The 26,091-nt window shown below is 33.3% G+C and overlaps 2 protein-coding genes across 3 annotated transcripts; both read left to right on the top strand.

Annotated features, from left to right (window-relative positions):
• The first annotated feature begins 2,660 nt into the window (after nt 1-2,660).
• Nucleotides 2,661-15,786, top strand: LOC105252756 (NF-kappa-B inhibitor cactus). Of its 2 annotated transcripts, XM_025408457.1 has the most exons (6): nt 2,661-2,795; nt 3,415-3,508; nt 3,671-3,888; nt 6,694-7,258; nt 8,853-9,205; nt 13,792-15,786. In XM_025408457.1, the coding sequence occupies exons 3-6, from the start codon at nt 3,861-3,863 to the stop codon at nt 14,211-14,213; spliced, it is 1,368 nt and encodes a 455-aa protein (XP_025264242.1). In that variant the 5' UTR covers nt 2,661-2,795; nt 3,415-3,508; nt 3,671-3,860; the 3' UTR covers nt 14,214-15,786. The 2 variants fall into 2 exon arrangements, with proteins under 2 accessions (XP_025264242.1, XP_011258610.2); XM_011260308.3 differs by lacking the exons at nt 2,661-2,795; nt 3,415-3,508; nt 3,671-3,888 and having other exon boundaries at nt 5,918-7,258.
• A 1,237-nt stretch (nt 15,787-17,023) lies between these two features.
• Nucleotides 17,024-25,439, top strand: LOC105252759 (NF-kappa-B inhibitor cactus). The gene is made up of 3 exons (XM_011260315.3): nt 17,024-18,144; nt 19,429-19,781; nt 23,881-25,439. Exons 1-3 carry the CDS (start codon nt 17,669-17,671, stop codon nt 24,258-24,260), a joined length of 1,209 nt encoding a protein of 402 aa, XP_011258617.1. The 5' UTR covers nt 17,024-17,668; the 3' UTR covers nt 24,261-25,439.
• Nucleotides 25,440-26,091: the final 652 nt, after the last annotated feature.

Raw genomic sequence — 26,091 nt, 5'->3', positions numbered from 1 at the left:
ATCGAGGGCGATATAAAAAGTACGATTTTCTGTGAGCTTGACTTGGAATGCTTTTCATCAATATTTGTCAACGATAGATGGCCAGTCAAGAAAGATTCATTGTTGGAAAAAATGGCACAGAAAAAGCTGTAAGTGTCAGTTTATAAGTTATGTGTTTCTTTATATTAGCAAGCTTTTGAATAATATTTTTACATAGAATATTATGCGTAAGATTGAAACGTTTATAGCACGTAAAGAAATAAAGATCGTAATTTGTGAGATTTATTACTCGCTTAAAATTGACCAATTATTTAACTAAATTGCGTAGATCTTTCTTCAGTTTTATCCTCTGATTATGAAACTAAAATTATATATGTAATTGATTCGGCAGCATAGAAGACTTCAAAAATGAAAGCAATATCATTAATTTAAATAAAAAATAATCGATCTTAAATGAAATAGTTAATATCACTTTTCTGTCAAATTTTTATCTATAAGTAATAGCTTCAATCAATTTTTATTTTATTTCATTTTATATTTTATTTTCATAATTAGGAACATGATTGTAATCCCCGAATTCGCGGGAAAATATATAGAAATAAATGCACATTGGATTCACATTGCGACAATATCATAAACAATATCCCGAGAACGCTATTTTTCAAGTATTTATCTACCATTAAAGTAGTTATTGCTTTCTTTTTTGCAAATATTTATTTGCACAGCCGCGTTAATTAGCGATTAATAGCTCATGCGAGTCATTGAATCGCTCTAAAGAATATTCAGGACACAAGAGAACAAAGTACATTAGAAAAAATCACCATGGAATGAGGTTGAAATGTCAAAGGAACGGTGCATTCATCTATACGCTTTGCCGTTCTTGAGTCAGCGTACTTCCCCAACTCTGTTGTATAGCTGTATAATAATGGTATCGCGTACATAATAATGGTATACGAATTTAAAAGTGTTACCTTTCTTTTTTGTCTTATGTAATCGCGACTTAATCGGTTTTTTGTAAACATCAAGTAATTTTCCAAGATTGAGATAACTGACGCATTAAACTTATCATATTAAACTTTAAGTGTAAACGCTTAAGTTTTTAATACGACAGAAAATAATACATATTCGTTCAACGCTATTCAAGTAACTTTTTATAAAATAAATCTACATTAATGTATATTTTCTAATATATTATACACAAATCAATATAATGTAATTAATTACAATATAAAGATATAATATAAAATATTAATATGTGTAAATAATATACTATATAAATTTTAATACAAATCATATTAGCAAATGCTGTAATTAATATATATACATATATATTAATTATTAATTTATATATAATATTATATATTTAATATTATATATTTTATATATTATATATTTAAAATGGGAAGACTTAGTATAAAAAAGTGTATTAGATTAATTTTTATTCGTGAAATTGTATTATTTCGCAAAATTAATCGGATAATTAAGATCGTAGACATCGCTTGCATTTTAAATCAAAAATATTAGTAAAATCTAATAAATTTCATAATGCAGAAAAAATATATCTGTAATATTTCGTACTGTAAATAGTACATTCAATGTCTATCTAGCAGCTAAATATTTTGCATCGTAAATTGCAAAATAAATTATTTCTAGAATTTCGATGACCAGTTAGTTTATCGCAAATACTTGTACTTGCAAGTATCACATTGTTTTAAGAAAGTCATATCTCGTATAACATTTATCAATGAATATTGAAATGGTATTTGTGAGTAAATATGCATGTGCACGCGATTGTATGCATGCGTGCGAATCACCGCCGCATGCAAAATGTAATCGAAATAACGTCATATCATGTATAAACTGTCGCATTTAAAATAATATAATGAAACATTATTTTTTTTTATTTTGCTTCAATATTTTTTCGAAAATTTGTATCGAAATACATATGACATTTTACGAGTATTCATAATCGTATTGTATATTGATAATTCCATAAATATATATAATAATCTACGAATATAAGCGGACTTGAATAGCTTCCGTATAATGCATATTTATGAATCGTCCAATCATGTGTCTAATATCATGCAACTATGTGGCATCCTTTAGACACGTGCTCGATCAATTGTGCGCATATATGCGGCAAGTTTGCCTGAGCTTTAATTATGCTACTAGCGTGATATCATTTTTCTATTTCTGATGAATTAAATTAAAAGATATGCTTTTTCGATTGAGACATATTGCCACTAATTGTAAGCATATGTGCGTTTCTAGCTCTTATCAGAAAAACTATCTTAATTGCTCTTCTCTCTACGCAAGTGTCTACAAAAAGTCTATAAAAAGTTTAATATATATAATATATAATGAATATTTAATAATTTATAATATTTTTTATATATAATATATAATGAATATTTAATAATATTTTATAATATTTATATATATATATAATATATAATGAATATTTAATAAATTATATGAATATTTAAAATTATATATTAAAATTATATTTTTTTTCTTGGAGAAAAAAAGTTACATTTATTATTACTCGTAGAAAAATTTAAGAATTATTGAAAAAAAACTGTATTTTTAATAGTTTTAATTGTTAAGATACGACATCTCGAAAAAATATATCGAGTACACAATGTTGAGATTACTTATATTTTCTATCGTTATCGTAGGTTTTCCCCCAGATAATCCGGATATTGATGTCGGTAATGTCCATCTGCGTCTACAAGCACGTACACCGAAAATTCTTCACCTTTATCCGTAATCAATTGACCGACTTAATTCCTCTGTAACCGTATTAAACGATAGTAAGTAAGCAAATACTTTATTATCGGTTTATCAAAGAATGTATCTATCAAAAAGTCTTGTATTGGCTTACGTGTATATATAATCCGAATCTCTCGACCGGGTACGGAATCGATCTCTCATTCTTCAAAAATATGTTCCTCTTTCAAGGCATTAGTAGATCTTGGAATTAAAAGTTATTGAGAACACGAAGGATTTTTTTGCAAATAAGATTTTATAAGTGCAAGTACATAATAGCTTTATAATATTATAGTAATAGCTTTATAAATGTATTATTGAATTTATTAATTATGAAAATAGAGTTAATGTGTGTGTGTGTGTGTGTGTTGATAATTGAAAATTTTTTTATATATATTTTGACAAAATCTATTCCAAGTTTCTTAGTCAAAAAATCAAATTCTAAAAGTGTATATTTTTCAAAAAGATTATTTTATTTTTTGTTTAATATAAGATTTATTATCTTTTTATTTAAATTTTTATTATAAATCTAATATTAATAATAATAATTATTAATACAAATCTAATATTAAATATCATAATATATTTTATGATACATATATACTATAATTTTATTATAAATCTAATATAAGAATTATTATTTTAATACTGTTTTATTTTCAGTTTTAGCAACGGCGCGACAAAAAAATTTGCTTTATCTTTCGTGGAAGGAAAATTGTATATACATATTTGGACTGTGCTGACTGAAAAGTAACAGGTAATAAATTGTTTATTGTCTTAACAGTTTATTGTGTGGCCTCGATAATAATGGGAAAACCCATGTGGAATTTTTACGATGAAGAGTCTTTTGTACGCATCGAGGTCGCATATTCGGCGGCGACGAATCGATTTCCCGGTAATGACCATGGAACGTTTACAGCGGTTCATCGTCGCGAGACCATTTCAGATAGGAAATGCCGGTGGAATTTCCGGTGAGTTCGTCTCGTCGTGCCGCTTTTACCGAGAGGTGCTACGAAGAAAGTAGCCCGACTATCACATGCGGCAAATGCGAAAGTTACATCGATCAATGTGTAAATCATGCCGTGTAGCGTCGATCTGTCGATTCATAGATGAGATGGAGATCTACTGAATGTAAAGGTATGTATGCAAGATCGTAGAAAATCGATTTAATGTTTCTCTCTTAAACGAGATTTTAGTTAAAAAATTCTGATATTATAAAGTTTATGCGCATGTACACTTAACGACAATAATTTCTCTGATTATAATGACAAAATTTATTACTATATTTTTCTAATCAATGTGCTGTTTGCCAATATTTTGTTTATTTCAAGCGTATCGCGCGTCAAACAGTGTGAGAAAATTAGCATTTTTAAATTCCGTTCAGCTTTCGCGTCATTTTCAGTGAATTGTTTTTGTTTTCTTTTTAAGATTAAAGTTTAAGTCCCTCCGGACTCTACAAGGGCCGAAAAATCCGATGATTCATTTATTTCGCGAAAGATTTAGAGAATGAATGAGAGATAATCTTATTCAAAGATATCTTTGTACGTTGGTTCCGAAAGCGAAAAGCGAAATTTTATCGATACAAAATTGCGACATTTTGCATCTGATAATTTATAATCTAACTTATGAAATGAAAGATCCACGCGCGCGTCTTATCTCGTAATTACACGATTTCAATAAGAACAAGTCACAACGATTAAAACTGACTTGCGCTACTTGTAGAGATTTGAGACTAGAGAGAGGAGCACTCTCTCTATTTTTTGTGAAGTTTTTAAAAGAACTGTCATGGCCGAGAGATACATAATATGTGTTACATACATATTGATAAGAATAGATCTGTCGCAAGAGATGCGATAACGCATACGAATTACTACGAAAGAAAGAAATGTCATGCTGAATAGAAAAAAATGAACAGCGATACGCACGCGATGATGGAACATTCTATTACGTAAAGACGCGTATTGATTTGAGAGAAACGCGAGCCTCCCGTTTTGCTTTTGGAAAAATGATGAGGATATTTATAAGACTCCAGATATCTCTTCGCTTAATAGTCTGCCTAATTTATTGCCCTTGCCAATGATTAAAAATGTAACATTTCAGATAGTTCAAAGAGAAAATTGAGACCGCTTTTATATGTAAAATCGCAGCAAGACGAAGAGATGACTCATTTTTTAAGATTACTTTCAAGAATTTATTTAAAGACGCTTTCTCAAGCTAGTGCTATATATGTAAAATTTCTTCTTCGGTGCTCTTAAATAAGCTTTCTGCAGAAAAAATAGCGTAAACTACATTTAATTTAAAGAGAGAATCTCAAGTTTCCCGCGGATTTCTAAGCAACGTGTGTTCAGTCATACCGGGTTTTCCTTCGCACTTAGTTTATCCGCGGTGAAAACCTATTAATACAACAACAGAGATATTTAATGAATATTTCCTTTAAATGTTTAGCAATATCCGCGATTATATAGAAGCGATTTTCATAAACAGCAATAAAAGTTAATCGCCTCTTTTTCTTCAAAGCAAATACTTATTACGATAAAAAATATTAATATTAATGTAAAATACATATAACATAAAAAAAAATTCAAATAAGATATAAAATATTTATTTAAAATATAAAATATAAATAATATAAAATAATTATTTAAAGACTTATTTAAAATATAAATAATATAAAATAATTATTTAAATAATTATAATATTAATATAAAATTAAAGATTAAAAGATATCAATATTAATATATACAGTTTTATTATTGATATCGTTACAATAAAATTGGATTAGATATCGAAGCATTTTATCCAAAAGAGTCTTTTTCCGCAACTGAAATTTCCGAATCGAATTCGCGATATAACGCTCGATAAAAAATAACGACGCGTTTTTTCCTCGCGATTTTCGAAATCGTTTTATCTGTAAAATGAGAGTCGCATCGTGTCTTGATTGTACGCCATACAACTGGCCCTGCCCGATGTTGATGGGTTTTCCCGCCCCTACTCCGCTCTCTTCCTCGGGAATTATACCGCTGGAGATATTGTTAAATAGCAATCTTCGTTGCGCATGCGCGTCGAGCGTGATCCAGGTCTGTATCTAATCCGAGTATAAAAAGGTATCATTTGACCTGATTTCTTTTTCTTGAACGAATTGTTTAATTCTTGTAATAAATAAAGAGCTTTAAAAATAGAAATCGATAAAGACTATGACAGAACGTAAAAACAGGATACAATACAGAATCATTTCTCGTTATTTATCATTTTTTTAAAAATGGAAAATCGTTCGCTCGATTCTGTACATATGGTACGTTACTGCGCGTCGCTTGACGCGCATGCGCTAAAGAAACGTCAGTCTGACAACAACTGGCTCGCTCTCTCTGTCGTCGATCAGTTCGTTCTGAGACGTGAAACGACGAGGTGTACATTGACGTTCATCCGACGAAATCGCTCGATTCAACAACGAAGACCTCCAATCTCTCTTTCGTCTGTCGGCGACTGGGAATCGCGCGGGTGCGTTTATCGAATTTCTGTAGGGCGTAGTGAAACGGATTTATATCGAAGAGAATCGCAAACGACGAACACGCGAGCGATGCGGAGCGAAGGTGGACGGAGATAGACGACGGGACGAGACCAAAGTGCGGGCACAGCTGTTTCGCGAAGAGGGGGAGGCCGAATAGACGCGAATCCGCGAGAGCGAGCAAGTGGAGGAAAACGTCGGATACGAGAATCGATCGAGGGTTATTAAAAGAAAAAGCCGCGGAAGTCGCGAGTATCGCGTCTGTCCTCGCTAATCCAGGGTAAATATCCTTGAGGAAAGGAGAGAGGAGGAGAGTCATTGCACTTTTCTCGCGCGAGAGCGAGCGTCCTGAAAAAAAAAATCATCCTCGGGATCTCCAAACATGTGGCATCCCAGCCGCGAGAGTAGAAGCACCCAGATGGAGGAACCTGTTACAGCGGACGAGAGGAAGCGGTGGCGTCGCGACGACCACCAGGACGACGACGTCGACGACAAGGACAAGGACGATTACGAAGCGGGCAACGTCGATTCCGGGTTCCTGTCGAGCGGCAATCTGCAGTTCAGCGACGAGATTCGCGACTCGGAGTTACCGCAACAGGGGGGGCAGTCGGGGGTAGGGGACGCGGGGGCGGGGGTGCCGACTCCCGCGCCAGCGGCCGTGACGACGACCGCATCATCATCGGCGACGACGGCGATCGCGGAGGAGCCAATGAGGGCGATCGACAGCGGCGTGGACCTCGACCTCACCGAGACCCTGAGCCAGCTCAGCCTGAAGCAGGTCAGCCTGAACCCGCTCGCCTCCAAGAGCGGCAAGTTGATTCAGGCGGTCGAGTCGGCGAGCCCCGAGCTGTCACCCGTGACCGCGAACCTTACGCAACCGGACGACAACACCAAGTTACAGCACGATGAGGCGTTTCTGTTCGAGCAACCCCAACGGGAGAGCGAGACCAGCAACGAGGAACCCTGGCAGCTCTATTATACGCAGGACGACGATGGTGACACGTTAGTGAATGTTTCGTATTTCATCGACAATGTTTGTTAATCCTTTAACTGTCTGGAGACACGTGGGTGATATATATATATATATATATATATATATATATATATATATATATCAACTATATTATTGTTCTTCTCTTTTATGTCGCGGTAAAGTTAACTTGTTGGTTCCTCTGTTTAGAATTGAACAAATTAGTAGTCATACCTTTTATATCAAACCGAAATTGATTTTATATTAATAATAATAGCGCGCTTTTTTAGGAAATGTCGCAGTAGATTGCTCGCCGCTTCGACTATCATTTACATCCACCACTTCATCACTTCATACGAACGGACTCTTCGTCTTGTGTTTATCCATCTTATAAGTCATCGAACCGTTAACTCTTAACCGTGTTAACAGCTTATTGCGGTCAGATTCGTGATATCGCGTGATCTATAGGACCCGGGTCTCTAACGCGGTCAACAGATCCAAAGAACGTATTATATCATGTGGATGCTAACAAATACTACGGGAAGTGATTAAAAGCAAATACTAGTAATAAAGTAAGCAGCAATTATTTTTCGAATAATAATGAGTTCCATCTATTTACTTAATCAAGCCTGGAAAATAAAAGTTTCCAAGAATCACATGGATTGTCGAGGAATTTCTAGAAATCTCAAATACATTTTTATAAAGCTACTAGGGATAATTATCTCATTTTTCATCGATTTGTTTATATCAACTTCTTCATATTTTTCTGTTTGATTTTTTTCTTAAATTGTAACAATAACTTTGTCGTAAGAAAGTAGTAGCTTTCATCAAATATAGGACAGTGTTGAAGAATTTCATATTTTATAATAACAGAATCTGAATAACAAAATAATTTGCATAATTTTATAAAAAAAAGAAACGAAATTTGCATTCATATTCAAATTGCGTGCTAGCACGAGGCCTTTTACAATTTGAAATTTTGACAGATAATGAAAGAAAGAAAGATTACAAGTTTTGTTTCTGTATTCTTCGAATATTAAAATTCGCCGTATAAATTGATTTCGTCACGTCAAGTTTAATCTGGCAAATAGTCATCTCTAATCTTGGCTTGTTGCAAGTTGTTTTTTTTAATGAACGTAGTTTGAGTGCATTGATTTAAGCGCGAACGTCATTATGCATAACATCGACGTTGGCATTCGCGAACGGCCTATATACATATACCTTTGACGTGTGTTCAATGCTTGACTCGAGCTCGTTGACCGATTCAATGAAACGAGTTTCTTCAATGAACATCATCTTTCGAGAATTCAGGTGAACAACAACAATGATAAATTGCAGAGTGACGCACATAGAAATTCCACAAAGGAGATGTTTCACTTATGCAATGAAAGGAAATAAGACAATATTTTAAATACACTATATAGTGATAATAAAAATCAAGCATTCCTTCTAATTATTAATTATCATATAGAAAGAAAGAATATAATACGAGGATCAAATAATTAATTGACAAAACACTCCAGTTAAGGATTAATAAATAAAGAATATGAATAACCACAAAAACTTGTGATATCACAAGACTCTTAGACTTGATTTTATTCTTATATGACATATTTATAATTACAGGCAATTGCATATCGCAATCGTACAAGGCTTTGTGGAAGCTGCGCTCTGTTTAATAAGAATGGCGCCTGACCCGTGCCTATTGGACATCATAAATGACGACTGGCAATCGCCTTTACATCTGGCAGTGTTGACGCACCAACCGCTCATTGTCAGGCACTTAATCCTGGCGGGCGCGGATCCATCTCTAAGGAATTTCCGTGGGAACACGGCTCTACACCTAGCTTGTGCGAGCGGAGATCTCGGTTGCGCTAAAGCTCTCACAGATCCACTATACCCGATGGAGAGGAATAAGCTGACGCTCGGACAACAAGTACCTGCCTTACCACAAAACTTGGAGCAACGTAATTACAACGGTAAATATATTCGATAATTATTGTTTAGTTTTTCCTATTTTTTTTGAAAAAATAATGATTAATTTTTGCGGCAAAAACTAGATAGAAGAATTAAAACGTAGTAAGGAAAATATTCGAAAAATTAAGAGAATAGAGAGAGGACGGCATTCTTGCATATTAAATAAGCGCAATGAGGATATTCGTTCTGTTTCCCGTCTTTTAAATATTTTAATGATGCTTGCACCTTTTCCTGCAATTACGATAATGATTTGGAAGCGTACAATATAATGACCGCTAATCACCGTTATAATGCAAGCAAAGATGATCCACGTCCGTGACGGTGGAGACAAAGGACGCCGAGGCGGCAACGGAAAATCCTAACTGCTTTTATCGCGCGGAATAAGTCATATGTAAGGCTCGCGAACAATGATATTACGGCCATGAACGTGGAACTATATGCAAGTTTCTTGTGATTTCATCGAGAGTCACAAGTTTCTCGCGTTCACGTTTAAAAGTTCCATCATCTCACAAACATCTTAAGAACATTCTTTAATAATAAAAAAAAATATGTTAATTTAGAAGATAATTTATATTGAAGATAATTTATATTTGAAAAGTTTCAAGTTTAGTCGTTATCTTGCGGATCTTACACTCAAAAAAATGATCTTGCAACTATAGCAAAAATTTTCTAGGTGCGAAAAATTAACTGAGGCAGATAAACGATTAGCAAATGTTGTAATATCGTATATATGTTGCACGTAATCAATCTAAATGACAGAGACAGAATTTATATTTGAACTGTTTGTGAAATTTAGAAAGAAAGTTTTTCTGTGGCGTCTATCCATGTTATGATCAATCATACTTGATATAAATTTTGGCTGTGGTATACAGAAAATACTAGCAACAAGAGACAAATTAATATATAATCCTGATACTTAATATAGTTTGTATAACGCACCTAATCTGTCTATCTCTTTTTGACAATTGCGCAACATTATCGCCGCTAGGTGGCGAAAGGTAAAAAGCCTAACCCGAAAGTAGAATCCATCTAAGACATCATATAACGCCGCGGCACAGGTCTCGCGAGTCACGGCTTATCGATCAAAGAGCGCATTAGCTCGAAGACTGTTATAGGCGCATCTCTTCCATTTTTTACGAGAGGAGCCCTAGAGCTCCAAAAATTAACTGCAGACGGTTAATTTTTTTATAGTGAATTCTCATATATGTATCGTAGAAGACAGAATAAATATCCATGCAGAAATGAATATCAAATGCGGGCAATGGAATAAAAATAAGTTAGCTATGATATCTAAAGTACATTGACATATTATATCGCTGCTGCAGTTATAATGAGCAGCTATATTTTTTACAAAAATTATTCTTGCTGCAGTATTGAAACTCATATTTATCCAATGCAATGATTAATATCTAACAATAGCATTTAAATTTTCTAGCAGATATTGCTAGAATGTTACTGCTATAAATTCTAGCTGTGACAAACGATATTCTATCAGATACAAAAAATAGCGATAAATTTTGGTTGCGACATCTAGAAATCTATCTACATTAGCAAAACATTTTTTTGAGTGTATATTTTAATAATAAGATATTTAAATAATATATATAATTTAAATAATTTGATTGATTTTTCTTACAATAAATATATGTATTGAATATGTATATATATATATTGAAATATGAATCAATTAAGACAATTATTGAAATAAGTTTTAAGATTATAATTAAAAGAATTATTTTTTAATGGATTTTTAAAGGGATTTTAATAAAAAAAGACAGAAAGAGAGAAAGAAAGTAATTTAATGTATAAAAATAGATAAGAAATATACATTAAATATACATTTAAATATAAATTTGAAAATGAACAAATTGTAAAGATTAAAACATTATAAAAATAATTTATTGAGCTTAGATTTATTTCTAGTAAAGTAAAAAGAGATAATTGATCATACATTGGCCGTAGTATCTGTTATTAAAAATTGATTTAATTAGAACAGAATACTGGATATACACCTACCTTATCCTTAATGCTTTCGTATATTTGGTAACACATTATTTTTTTGAAACATCAAATTATACACATGATAAAAATTGTCGAATGCTCTTTCGACATATTTCTAATATACGCACGTATTCGAGCTCCGATTTACGGCGATAATAACGCAGTCATTTACGATCGTGAATCGATAACGGCAAGAGAAATATATATGCGTACTCATATTCAACCCGGGGAATTCCTGCTTTTATAACGAAAGTTTGCGTCCAGATAAAGCATAACAATCGACCTCGGCGAAAGGTTTCGCGATAAAACCGCGGCTTTACGGGATTCATCAGAATAGCTAACGTCATTGTTTTACAAAACATAATTAAAATTAAATGTTATAATACATAAGTAAAAATAATCAATAAAGTATAAAAGCATAAGTTGTCTCGAAACTTTACATTTACTTTTTCTATCTCTTTACAAAAATCTTTACCTCGTACGCGAATTTATTAAATTTTCTATAAAATTTGAAATGAAAAATTGATCCTTGAATTAAATTTTTTAGTATAATTTTATGTAATTATTAATTTTTAAAAAAGAATTATTTATATAAAATTGTGTATATTTATTATTATTAATGTAATAATTACTATTAATATTTATAATTATTTCTAATATATGTACAAATTTTGCTGTAAGATTAATTAAGAATTAATCTGGAATCATATAAATCTCTTTTTTATGTATGCATAAGAGAAAAAAAGAAGTTAGAAAAAAAGAGAAAATTATTCCAATTAGCGATAATTGTTCGTCACAAAAAATGATAAACTTTATAAAAATCTCGGAAATCCCATATATATAGCGTCATCGTCATTTTATTTCGCCGCAAGCTCGCACGACGCTCATACATACATATTCACGCACGTGCAAAGCGCAACGTAATCGATCATTGTAGATCGTGAGTAATTAATCGAATCTAAAAGATTATATAAAATTGCGAATCTGTCGAAAATTCTTCACGTTAGATTAATTCGCACCTATTTGTCCAGATTTACGATTTAAATCAGTCGATGAGTAATAAAATAAGTTCTCTGTAATATAAGTTTCTCCGTTTCCACAATCGAGAAATGACTGATTCATTCGGAATAAATCATAAATCCAGGGCACTTATTTTCTTTGAAAATAGATTTCTTGAGATTAAATAATCGCTTGTCACAAAACAAGCGATAATTATTAAAACGAGTGGCGGAAAATAAATGACGAATATTATTACGATAATAATCTCTACAAATCAACTGAAATTAGATAAAGTTGTTATTTCCGCGGTAAAGCGATTTCATTGTGCGATTCAATTTATCGATGAGGATGTGACATGCAAAATTACTTTTTATCGAAAGACGAGTGTTCTATTCGTCTAACTTTAAGAAAAAGAATTGTATAAGATATGCTTAAAATAAGAGCGAAGAAGAATGTCGTAGTAGAAACGTACACGATGGAATTCTATCTTATATTTATACGTATGTGCGTGTGTGCATGTGCACGCATTACATTATGTGATGCGTCGCGACGCCAAAGAGAGCGCGAGACCAGCTGTTTTTGACACTTAAAAATACCTGTGGGACTATTTGCGCGTGCTAGGCGATATTTTCGGTCGATCGGGAAACCCCACAGCGGCGTCGACGTCAGTGACTTCGAGTTTTCACCTTTAAAAAGAAATCGATTCTCTTTCGTGCCTCACCCCAATCAACCCTCGAGCAGCAGCCTCGAGCCACGTGGTTCTATTTTAAGTATTACAAGAAGAGATTTTTCTTTTACATCACATTCCAGTATCGTCTAAGCTGCCTGAAATTCTGACTAAGTCAAATGACTCTTTCGATGACGCTGCAATCGACCACGTGTTTGATTCTTACGCAGATTAAGCAGCGACGTTATTTGTGTACTTGTAACAATTTGTGCAATTAGGAGTTATTTGCGCCCTCGTCGAAGGTGAAACGACTTTGACGCAGTATGATGTACGTAACTAGGAGATACTATATCGTGAAATTCCGCCAATGTGACTGGTAACGCGGGGTGCTTAATTTTAGCGGTTACTTTGATCGGACGCGAGCCTAGTTTGGATCGCGGGACTCCGGCCAAACCTCCGATACGACATAATGATTCACCACGTCTTCCTAGTTCTATCTATATCTCACGACGAGCCGAGACATGTGACTCGGTCATTCCGACATACCTCTCCTGGCTCAGGAGGGGAAATGATAGAAAATTCGGCAAAGTTAGATCCTAATCGGTTGCTCGTTCCATATTTATCAGTGTGATACATCTTGTTGAAATCTAAACAGATAGATGTATAGATACTTTTCTATCACACGTCAGATCCCTTTATCATTTTGGAATTGAGATTCGATTAAGTATCACTTGTATATTAGGGATTTTTCAATCTTGAATATTATATAATAGAAATACATTGTATAATAGAGATAATCTAGTAGAGATACATAATAGAGTATATATAATATATATATATATATATATATATATATATATATATATAGTAGAGATATATTGGATAAGTTGCTTATCGATATGATCTTTTCATTAATTCCAGGTGAGATGTGCTTGCACTTGGCCGCCGCAAACGGACATGTGGATCTAGTGCGACTTCTGTTGCGTTTAGGCGCCGATCTCAAGGCGAAGGAAGGTCTGGCAGGATACACAGCCCTTCATCTCGCGGTGGAGCGCGAATGTCGGCCAGTGTTCGAGCTTCTATTGCCAGAATGTCAACGAACATCGTGTCTGGACGAGCGAACGTATCGCGGCACGACAGCCTATCAATTGACTCTGGACGTCTACAGTGCATTCGCCAAGGAGGCTCGCAGAAAGCTGGTACGACACGGCGCGGCGCCGGAACCACTGCCAGAGTCGGATTCCGAGAGCAGCGAGGACGAGGAAACGGAGAGGTCATTGTGGACAGCGGATTATTTGCCCGCGATCGTCAAGACACAAAACACGGTTGGAGTGACAGTCTAAGTTATTCATCGGTCAGTAATCTATTCATTAATTCATTCAACGTTTTTGGGCGCTGCACATAGTTGGATGGAAAGAAGATAGAAAGAACGTGATGCGCATACACATGAAGATCTATCGAATCACTTTTACGAAATTATTTTAGTTTATTATATAGTCGAATGAAGATGGACGTATAATTACAGCGAACAAAATATGTATAAACAAAATTGTAAAAGTACGTCTCGCGTCTCTCTCTATCTTCTATATGCATTATATGTTACGCATGCATTAAATTGTATTTTGACTTTCAATGAGTTCACGAAATTATCTTAATTAACGGGGTGAATTTTCAAATGAATAAATCATCTGGAAAAAATAGAACAAAATTATATTTAATGCAAATCAACTTGTAACTTGAATTTTGACACGCTGGACGACGTCATTTTAAGATATTAAAGTTATTAAGACAAATAATTAAAATCAGAATTGATAGATAAGAAAAAGAATTGCATTTGGCATAATAATATGATTTTAATGCATATAATGCACAAGTAAAATCGATGTTTAGCTTTGAAACGCGTCTCTGTAATGTCATCTTAATCTGCTGGATGGATTAAGACTTATAGTGAAAAGTGGAAGGAGTTGCCAGAATTAATAAATAGCAAGTGGCACAAGATTAGCTTCAATGTGTGTTACATAATATATAATGGATGGTCATAGAAATGTCTTGAATCAACAAGTATTACTATTACAGTAGACTGCGTACGTTTTTTAAATCGATATCGGCAGCAATATGTGCAGGTTGAAGGATGAACGAGTAACGTTCGAAATCGAGGATCTCAGAAACGAACTTATACGCGACTTAACGAATATCCGATTACGAACGAAGCGACAATACGTAAGTGCGAGCTCCTAACGGTCGTTCACTTTTCCTCTAATAATCCTTTGCAAGCCAATAGGCATGCAGCAGTGTTCCGAGTGTTGTACAGAGTGTTCCAAGAAAGGCTGTACCAATAATATAAAGAACAATGTATATTTTAACGCGAATAAGAGAGAAAGAGAGAGAAAATATGTATGTGTGTATATATGTGTGTTTTCTTATAATATTGGCGTAGAATCTGCGAACAATTGTGTTAATTCTGAGATGTGTGTTAGTTATGACGAAGCGAGAATGGAATTTGCGCTAAGCCAATACTTCATAATTGTAAATAGAGGATACATTTTACTAAACTGCGTCGAATGCGAATATTCTTGAAGAAAACTCTTGTTGTCAGAGATCGTAGATCTCATAGAATAGATGCAAAGTTGACAACATACATATTTTAAATCGGAGAGAATAATCAAATCCACATTCTTATGTGCGACTTATAATATATTTATAATCATAAGTATCGAAAAAAAATCCAAAACGATACGATATTCACTGTTAATTGAATCAATGTTTCATGGTATGCAATTGTTTCCATCGATACAGTTAATCTTCCTTTCATCTCTTCGTATATAGACATCTTCCATTAGATTCATGAGTATATGTTATTTTCACGGTATGTTAATGACAATGATGACGATATCATTATATTGTTATATTCGTACATATATATAATCTATAATTATTTTTAATAAAAAAATGTTATATACAATCTCTCTTTCTTTCTCTCTCTTTCTCTCTCTTTAACGCTTTCTTTGTCTTTTTTTCCTTTGAAGAATTATCCTTTACTCTACCATCTTTTTCTCTGTTCTTGAGAACTTTCTTCTTTTTACATTTGTAGAAAAATTAGAGGCAGATAAAAAAGAGAAATAATTCTAAGGCAGGGAATAGTGATTCGGAAATTAATACAAGAACTTCAGTCTAAAATTATTTCAAAAATTGAAATATCAGTTCTCTGCCTCTTCAATTATTTTAAATTATCCACTTGACACAATATATGCATAGTGTAAAAATATTATATACATATATCTTTATTTTAGGAAACGGAAGTGAATTGGGTTTCCAAGAAGTTTCCTTCTTTTGACAAGATTGACCTAAAAAGTTACAGACAAACAAACGGGATTTTTGGAAACGCGAATGTAGAGCAAGAACCGATGGCTGCGTGTTATTTTGAACCTCGTATAATGACATTCCAAGAAGTTGGCGTGCTTATTTCTTCTCGAAGCAGCTTGATTTATAGAGGAAGAGAAAGAGAAAGAAAGTTTTCCGGCGTATTTAAATATTGGAGAAATACATGTAGATTTTTATTTGAATATGTATGTTCTCCGATATATAAACAATTATATAAAGTCACGCTTGATATCTCGTGAGAGAGACCGCACATCTCTCTCAAGAAATTCCAATGTTATACACGTGCATATCTTTTATATTTTCAATATAAAATTTTTAGTATCTTATATAGAATAAATATTTAGTTTCTTATAATGTAATTTCTGTAATATAATTATCGTTTCTCATTTATTTTGTTTCAAAGATTGTGTCAAAGATTTTTATAAGAATTTAATAGATTCTCAATCGTTCCTAAAACAATGCGATATATCTTGCTAATGAAAATTACGGAAATGAAAAGCATCAAAGCGATACTTTCCGGCCCTGCCTGAGAACGATGGGTTTTTCCCATCCCTACTTCGTGCAATTGTGTAGCTCGAAACTGCTGGAAGCTCCATCCATGCAGTTTTAAGAGACCAAATCGCGCGCATGTGCATTCGAGCAGGCACTAGCAGACGCTGTTAGATCTGTCAGTCCTGTAAAGACTTCGCTCTATGAGATGATAAGACCTCTACGAGGTCTTATTAGACTCTTGATTCTTAAAAGATGTTAAGATAAATAATTTACATAAAATTTTGTCAATTAAATGAGAAATGATGATTATTAAGTCTATAGTAATTTCTTATAGCGAGGTCATTGAATAAATACACGACCCTTAAAAGATGATTCTCTGTGTACGGGTCTGTCGCTTGGTCACGTGATCGACGTATCTCACGCATATACGCTCGCCTATACCGATCAGTTTGTTTCGAGACGCGAGACGATGAGGTCCTTCAACGCTTGCAACGACAAACTCGACCAGGCCGCCTTCCACTTATTTTTCCCATCTGTGACAAAGATCAGCTGGAAGACGAGTCTCTTCCGCGATACAATGAACGTCAGATCTGTCGTTTGAAAGGAGAGTATCGTGTTCCGATATATGGGACCGTATGTCCTTCGAGAAGAAGAACGATTCGCACAAGACATGCTAGCGATACGGAGCGAAGGAGCAAAAGGACGACGGAAATAGGGGAGAAAAACGAGACTTCATAAGCACCAGTTATACGTCTCGACGAACGAACGAAAGAAGAAAAACGCCGGAGAGGGAATTCGATTCGACGTCTCGGAAGCTAGAGACGTCATCCCGCTTGGAATTTTCGATGACAGTCTCGCTGATCGAGGCTGGGATACTTTCTTAATAGAGAACGTCTCTTCCCCTCATCTCGAGTTATCCAAAACAATGTGGTACTCTTCGAGCAAGACCGGAGCTCCGGCAGAGGAACATTCGCGAGAGGATGACAGAAAGATGACAGCGGCTGATGACAACGGATTGGCGACTGGCGACGACGACTCCGGATTCCTGTCGGTCGGCAACGTGCAGCTTTGCAGTGACACGGGATTGCAGATACCAGGGATGGGAAGTCTGCAGGACGAGGGACAGCGAGGAGTCGCGCCGATGGTGCCGGAAGCGGCAATCGCTTCCTCGATGACAACGGCAGCGAAGGGATCAGTCAGGACTGCTGATAGCGGGGTCGTGGACGTCGAGCTCTGCGAAGACCTGAACCGGCTCACCCTGAGCGGAAGGTCGATCCAGCCCGAGCCGATGACCCTGTTACACGTGGATGTGGCCAGTGGACAGCAACATCAGGATGATCGGTTGATGAGCAACAAGGATCTTTGGCAGGGTTTCTATTCCAGGGATGGCGACGGTGACACGTGAGTAAATGTCTCGTTTCGAGATTTATTAATCTCATTGATTTCGGAATTATCGGGAATTTCCTTGTCAGCTGATGCGATGCTTTTTTAACATAGTATTGGAATTAATCTGTGACACGCGCGGAAACGCAATATTCGGAGTACATTTCCTCATAAAATAAGCTCAATAAATTGCTGAGTAACTTTGGTTTTTTTATGCATAGGAATTAATCTTTGTTAGTGATACATAATAATTGAATAATTAGCTTATTAAAAATATGTGAGGATATTTTATATATATAATTGTATGTAATTATATTTTTGTTTCGTCAATATCAATTTATAGGAAATTTGCTTTTTTTTTAATTTTTGTCTGATATTTCTTTCGCTATTTTTAAAATTTAATATAATAACAAAAAATGTAATTTTATCGAGCGATAAATGTAAGTAAAATTCACATACTCCGATTTGTTTCGATTATCTGACAATGCATAGTAATATTACATCATATTTAGAACTTCTAATATATCCAATTTTCAAAATAAAAAAAAAGTTCAAAATACATTTGTTCAAATCTATACGTGTTAGAGGTGTTTCTTTAATTTATGTTATTAAGAAAAAACACGAGAGAAAGAAAGAGAGTGTAAGTTTTATTTCTGAATCATATGAACTGATCGATCATAGCCTAGCAAATAATTCTAATATATCATATCATTATTGCGAACTCTCTTTTTTTTCTCTTTTTTTTATAAGCATTGATTCACGAGTTTGTTGATCCACATGCAAATAACATTATGCGTATCACGTCAATGTTTACGTAAATCCACTGATTGATACACATATTTAATGTATGACGAAGCGCTCGATGACCGGCCCAATGAAACAAATTTCATCTTCCATTAAAGATTTTTCGAGAATTAAATGAACAAAACTCTATAATTCGCTCTCTTTTATTGCATACTAATGTAAATAGAAAGAATTGTATAGAAATTTTTTAAAAGAAAATTTTAATATCATATATCATCAAAAACGAGAATAACCTTTTTTTTAATTATTTAAAGAATAATTGCTTTAAATAATTGATACATGTACAGAGAAAATATAAGTATTAATGGATCGAAAGATATAAATAAAAAGCGAAAAAAATAACAATAATATATAATGTGTGTTTTAAGAATTAATTAAAACTGTTACGAGACCTATAATAATGCTTTAAGAATATATAACGCTTTAAGAACCACTCATTAATTTGGCCTATCTATTCTTATGTAAGCCATCTTATGTAACACAAATTTATCTACACAGACAATTGCACATCGCGATCATGCAGGGCTATGTGGAGGCTGCGCTGATTTTGATAAGTCTAGCGCCTCATCCGCACCTCTTGAACATCATGAACGATCACCTACAATCACCTTTGCATCTGGCGGTCTTGACGCAACAACCATTGATTGTCAGACGTCTAGTCTTGGCGGGAGCTGATCTATCTCTGAGGAATTTCCGTGGAAATACGGCTCTCCATCTGGCCTGCGCGAATGGAGATCTCGCTTGCGCCAAAGCTCTTACGGATCCGTTGTACCCGATGGAGAGGAATAAGCTGATGCCCGGGCAAAAGATACCCGCCTTACCTCAGAACTTGGAGCAAATCAACTATAATGGTGAGTATTCGATAAATATTGATATAAAAGAAAAATGATCGTTAGTTTGTATCTAATGAACTTGGAAAAACATGGAAATAGATTTTTCAGCGGTTTTTTTTGTACCTGGAAAAATCGGGGAATTTTCATAGATTTTATTATTCGGGAATCTTTTCTCTCTCTGATAATTTGCTCTCATATTGTAAACGAGCAAAGTGAATTATGTGTTTAAAATATATTACATTATAATTTAAAATATATTATAAATAAATATCTATTTTTATAATTTATATATTCAGTGTTTTAACAAAATATTGAATATGCAGTACATATTTTTTACTATATTTTTAATGATAAAAAATGAAAATTTTATATCATTGAATAATGCTTAACTTACAAAAGTTACTCAGTTTTTAATTATATTTACAAATTTAGCACCTGATATTAAGAGACTGTGTTTTTTCTTTATATGAGTAAAAATATTCTTTTTACCCGAAATTTTGAACAAAAGTATCTGAAAAATCAAAAATTTTTCAAAAAATGTTTTTAAAAGACAGTATTTTTAAATGAACATTCTCTGATTAAGAATAGAGGGCATACATTATGTTATCAGGAAATTGGGAAAGATTTATCAAGTTAAAACTATATATGCACACAAAGATTGAATAAATACAATGAAGAGTTCTTTTTGTCTTGTGTCGTGTTTTAAGTGTTATATTACTAATATAATGATGCCTATAATTTTGTGAATAATTATTTGAAGATTTGCAACATAATGACACGATAAGATTAATCACGATAACATTTTTGCAAGGAAATTAATCCACATCCATGAAACGAAGGATATTGATGAGATGATAACGGAATTTAAATATTTAAATATTTCTTATTAAATGTAAAACGCAGTAAACGATGATAAACGGTGAAACCGTATATATTTTCTATAATTTTATTGAAAATATTTTGCGTTCATATTTGGAGATTCCATCATTTCAATAACGTAAGAGAATTCCTTAAAAAAAATGTTAATCTGATTAAGAGGCAATTTAAATTCTACAAAACTGCACAGTCATTATATATCAGGGGACATTTATACATATACATATATTTCAATACTAAACTTCATTATTAATTCGAAATAAACTTTCTTCAACGTCGAGATACGAATAGTTTATGTATGAATTAAATGCGATTAAAATAGAAGCGGTTAAAATAGAAATTAACTTTAGAAAAATAAAGATAGAAATCTCTGTTGCATTTTCATTTAATTTTGCTTAATAAAAATATAACTGAAATATTTGAAGAAAAAAGTAATTTAAAAAAATATGTTAAATTAATTTGAAAAATTTAAAGATTTGAAAAATTAATTTAAAAAATTTTCAACTTTTAAAAATTTAAATATTGCAGAAAATAATATGTAATGCTTTTATATAATAATGCTTTTATTATTAATGCCTAACGCAAAACATGACGATAATTTTTAAAAATTCCCCAAAGGCTTATTATATATATTTATATGTGAAACTTTTAAACCCGAGGCCATTATGTTATTACGCCTTATCTAAAAATGAATTTTCATCATAATAGAAAATTCAAAGGAATTTCCCGAGTGAGTACGAATATGCGCATATTTTCGCATGTATTCGATGCGTAGAAAATTGCGATTTATTATGTCGCTATAAATCAGAAGAATAAATATGATTGAGACAGCGAATTAATGAGCCAATAAATTCATCTCCTTTATTTAAAGTTTAACGTTGAGTTAAAGATGCATTTCACCAAATATACAAATCTCTCTTCTATTATGTACACAATAGATATGGAGAAATTAATTTTTATCGATGGCTCTTTCGATTAATAAGCTAGCAATTAAAATTCCTATAATTATACTCCTATAATCGTCATTTGATTTTCAAACTTCTCAATTGCAACATTTTTTATTTTTTCCGGGAAAATCGTAATAGCGAGGGTTTTATCGACAAATGTTTCAAAGAAATTTAGCTTTCCTCTTCGATCGCAATAAGTTTAGTCATAAAACTTTTTCATTTTCGAAAATTCTCCTATATTTCTCTTTCTCTTCTCTAATAATACACATAAAAAAAGTTTTTAATAAATATGATTTAAAAAATGGCAGAAATCTTAAAAAAATATTGATTATCAGAAATTGATACAAAAAGTTCCATATATTTCTTTAAAATAAATAAATCTTTTCTTAAGAAGAAATATGAGAGAAAAAGTTGGAGAAGCCTGAAGGTATGTTGGATCTCCTTTCAAGTGTGCCGCTGCTCTCTTCTCAAAACTAGAATCTTCAATGGAATTTAGAGAGAGAAAGAGAAAATCACTCTAGTCGGCGGTCGATCGCGAAATGTTCATGGACTTTTTAAGTCTTGGAAATCCCGTATAGCGTCATCGGCACATATTCCATTGCAAGCTCGGGCTAGTAACGCACATATGCAAACACGCACGTGCGAAACGCATCATTCTGATCAATCAAATCCGAGGATAATTGTTAGCAAAAATATCCATAAAATCCTGCAAATTTATTTCATTAATTCTCTCTCATTAATTTTCTAATCATTTTCCCAACAAACGAGATTTTAATTTCGATATTGAATAATTACTGTCAAAATATGTGACAATTTTTGTCACAACAATCTATGGTACATCAATTTAAATTAGATAAAGTTCGATTGCATAAACTAATCTATTGCGATTTAACTTTTTCAAATATGCAACGTGTTGCTTCTCATCGACAGAAGAAAATAATTAAGTTTTTCTAACTTTATTTTACAAAAGTATTTAAATTTATTTTTACCAATAGGATTAAGTTTTTCTAACTTTATTTTACAAAAGTATTTAAATTTATTTTTACCAATAGGACTAAGCAAGCAAATCTGATGTTGGAAATAAATTGCAAAACTGATCTATTTTTTAATCATAGATCTAATACTCATTAAATTGACGAAAAGGCTAACTTTGGGTGTAACATTGAGCGAAGGGGAAGGTTTCGCATGTACGATGGAATTTTTGGCAGCATTTCTTACGCTTGCGTTACATCACGTGGCGCGTCGCGATGCCGACGAGGGGAGGACGAGGGAAAGAGAGCAGATGTTTTTGATATTTAAAAATATCCGCAGGACTATTTGCATGCTGCTCGATATTCTCGCCTCACTTTAGCTCGGTCGGGAAACCCCACAGCGGCGTCGACGTCAGTGATTTTCGTCAGACTTTCACCCTTAAGCAAATCGACCCTCCTTCGTGATTGAGCCTAATCACACGAGCTTCGTGCTTGTATTTTCAGCACGAATTTCTTGGGAATTTTGCAAAGGCTTTCGAGTAACGTTACAGTAATATATCACATAAATTCTCTCGAAGCTGCGCCTGATAATTTAAAGTGCAATCTTGTTGACATTGGCAACCTTAATTGGAAACAAGATAATTAGAGCTATTAATTCTTTCAATGTCGCAATAACTTATAAGAGATACTTATACAATGAGAAGCGATGATATATCGCGATTGTGGTTACGCTTAAAGCGCTTGTGATGATTCTGCGTCGATTCAATGGGGGTATTTCTGTCAACGGAGATGATATCGACGCAGTATGCACATATAATACCGCGACATATATATTAAATTCCGCCAATGCGACTAGTAACACGGTGCAGTTAATTTTAGAAGTTGCTTTGATTGGCGCGGGCCTAGTTTGGACCAGCAAAATCTCCGACGACAATGATTCATCGCGTCTTCCTCGTTCTATCTATATCTTGTCGAGGTATGCGACTTGGTCCCATACATATCCGCGCACCCCCGTGTCACTGTCTCCATAGAGGAAGAAGATCAGGTGCGACTCGGTAGTTATTCAGTTGTAAAACTAAGTGACATCTATGACATGCAGAATATGTGTAGAAATCTACAAATTTAAAAAGTGTCTCATTTTATGAATAATTTCCACTTAAGAAATTTTTTCATATAATTATTTTAGAATTTATAGAGTATTTTTTTGTGACAAAATGTCTTGTTTCTTTAAAATTATTAATGTAAGAAAAAAGTTACTTCTTTTTATCCATCATCATCAATATTGTGCCATCACTTGACCTCATGTTTTCTCTTTGATTTCAGGCGAGATGTGCCTCCACATAGCCGTTGCTAACGGACATGTGAACCTAGTACGTCTTCTGCTGCGTCTCGGCGCCGATCTCGAGGCGAAGGAATGTCTGGCGGGTAGAACGGCGCTTCATCTCGCGGTAGAACGTAAATGTTGGCCGATAATTTCCTTCTTGATGAAAGAATGCGAACCTTGTCTGGATACGAAAACATATAGCGGTTTAACGGCTTATCAATTGGCTTTGTATACCGATAGACAGCTCGCCAGAGAGCTGCTGCGACACGGCGCGAAACCAGAGCCGTTGCCGAATTCGGATTCTGAAAGCAGTGACGATGAGTTGAATTATGTGCCTACAATTCTCCAGCTGAACAATGTGCAGAGATTAAAGGTCTGAGGGAAAGAGAAATATCCATAACTAAATATCCATAACATAAATACCGATCAGACAATTGCTGAGAGAAAAATGGAAAGAATATAAGAATATAAGAAGATATATAATATGCATAAAGAAAAAATATATCTTCGAGTTGCATAAATGAAATCCTCTTCATCAGACAAATTGAAATCAAAACGTATAATTATAATGGATAATACAGTTTGAAGAAAACGAAAAAAAGATATCAAAATTGCATTCTTATTCTTCTTTATTCAGTTGTTTATAATGGATTTCAAACATCTTTTTCAAATCGATATCATCGATAACGTATACAAAATAAGCTGATGGGTGAACAACAAACGAGCAATATGTGGAAAGCAAAGATCTCAGAAACAAACTGACACACGATTAACGAATATTCCATTACGAACGAAGCAACGATGTAAGGGCTGTCTTTTATAGTAGTTCTTTTTATTATTAATTCATTGCGGCAGCCGAATATGTAATATCCTGTAGTAAATAGAGTGTTTCGAGAGAATGTACAAATAACACAAAGGACAATCTATATTTTAATTTAATATTTTTTAATCTAACAATATTGATGAAAAAAATCTATAAGTGTCAGAGAAAAGAGCGCTAGACATAGAATGTATGACGCGAGAATGGAATATCTGTTTACTTAATGTGCATATTTTACACATAAAAAAATTTGCGTTTGAAAAAGGAAATTTTGTTACAAATGATAGATTATAATAAGATAGATGCAAAACAAATGCATTATATGTACAAAATACATTTTATATCAACCAGAAAGAAATAAGTTCATGTTTTCACGCGTGATTTATAACTGTATGCATTAGATGTATGCATTAGATTTAATCAATTAATGTGCAAATAATATTATATATATGATATATTATTTAGCGAAAAAAGATTTAGAATAGTACGATGTTTATCAACGATGAACATTAACCAGATCAGTGTTCATTTAATAGTTAATAAGATTGCTTCCATTGACATATATAAATCTATTGTAATCATTTTTCTGTAAATAGCTACTTTTTGATATAGAATCGTATTGCTATCATGAAATATCAATAACAACTGTAACGAGATGACGATATCATTCAATGTTATATATTCGTATGTAAAAGCCATATAATTATTTTTAATAAAAAAATGTATCGCAAAAAATCCAGCGCTTCTCATATGTTTGCTTTTATTTTTCCTCGATCGCGTCTGACATTATTTACGACGCAAAAAATTACACGAAATGGATATCGCTGGGTCAACCACATCTCCATGAGGAAATCTGGAAATTCCCACATCACAACAGGAGATATAGATTTGAAAGAAAGAACATATATAAGAGAAAGATATTGTTATAAAAGAATATTCTTTTTCCGTATAATGTAAAGAATATATTTTATAAAATATATACGTGAGAAGTATACAATATGAGAAATGGATACAAAACTTTATACTTATTTATTTACAATATTCAATATATTTTGTTAATTCTTCTCATCTTCGAAATATTTTTCCTCGTTAAATAAAAAAAAATATACATACATATATATATATATATATGTAACTATAAATATGTTAGGATAATTATTGTTTATTAATACAATAATATTATTAAATTTATAGAAAAATATAAAATATGTACAAAACAACATAAAGACATAATGTACTTTTTATAAGTGCTAGACACAAATGAAACAACGCGGTTAAGTCAGAAATAGCAATGTAAAAATGTAGAGCAAGGACCGGTCGCAGAGTGTTATTTCGAGTTTCGTGTAATGGTCTAGGCATTCTAAGAGTGAGTGTGTAAATCTGTAAATGT

This window comes from Camponotus floridanus, unplaced genomic scaffold (assembly GCF_003227725.1).
Source record: "Camponotus floridanus strain SB8 unplaced genomic scaffold, Cflo_v7.5 scaffold21, whole genome shotgun sequence".
NCBI lineage: Eukaryota > Metazoa > Arthropoda > Insecta > Hymenoptera > Formicidae > Camponotus > Camponotus floridanus.
This window is presented reverse-complemented; position numbering and strand designations above follow the sequence as displayed.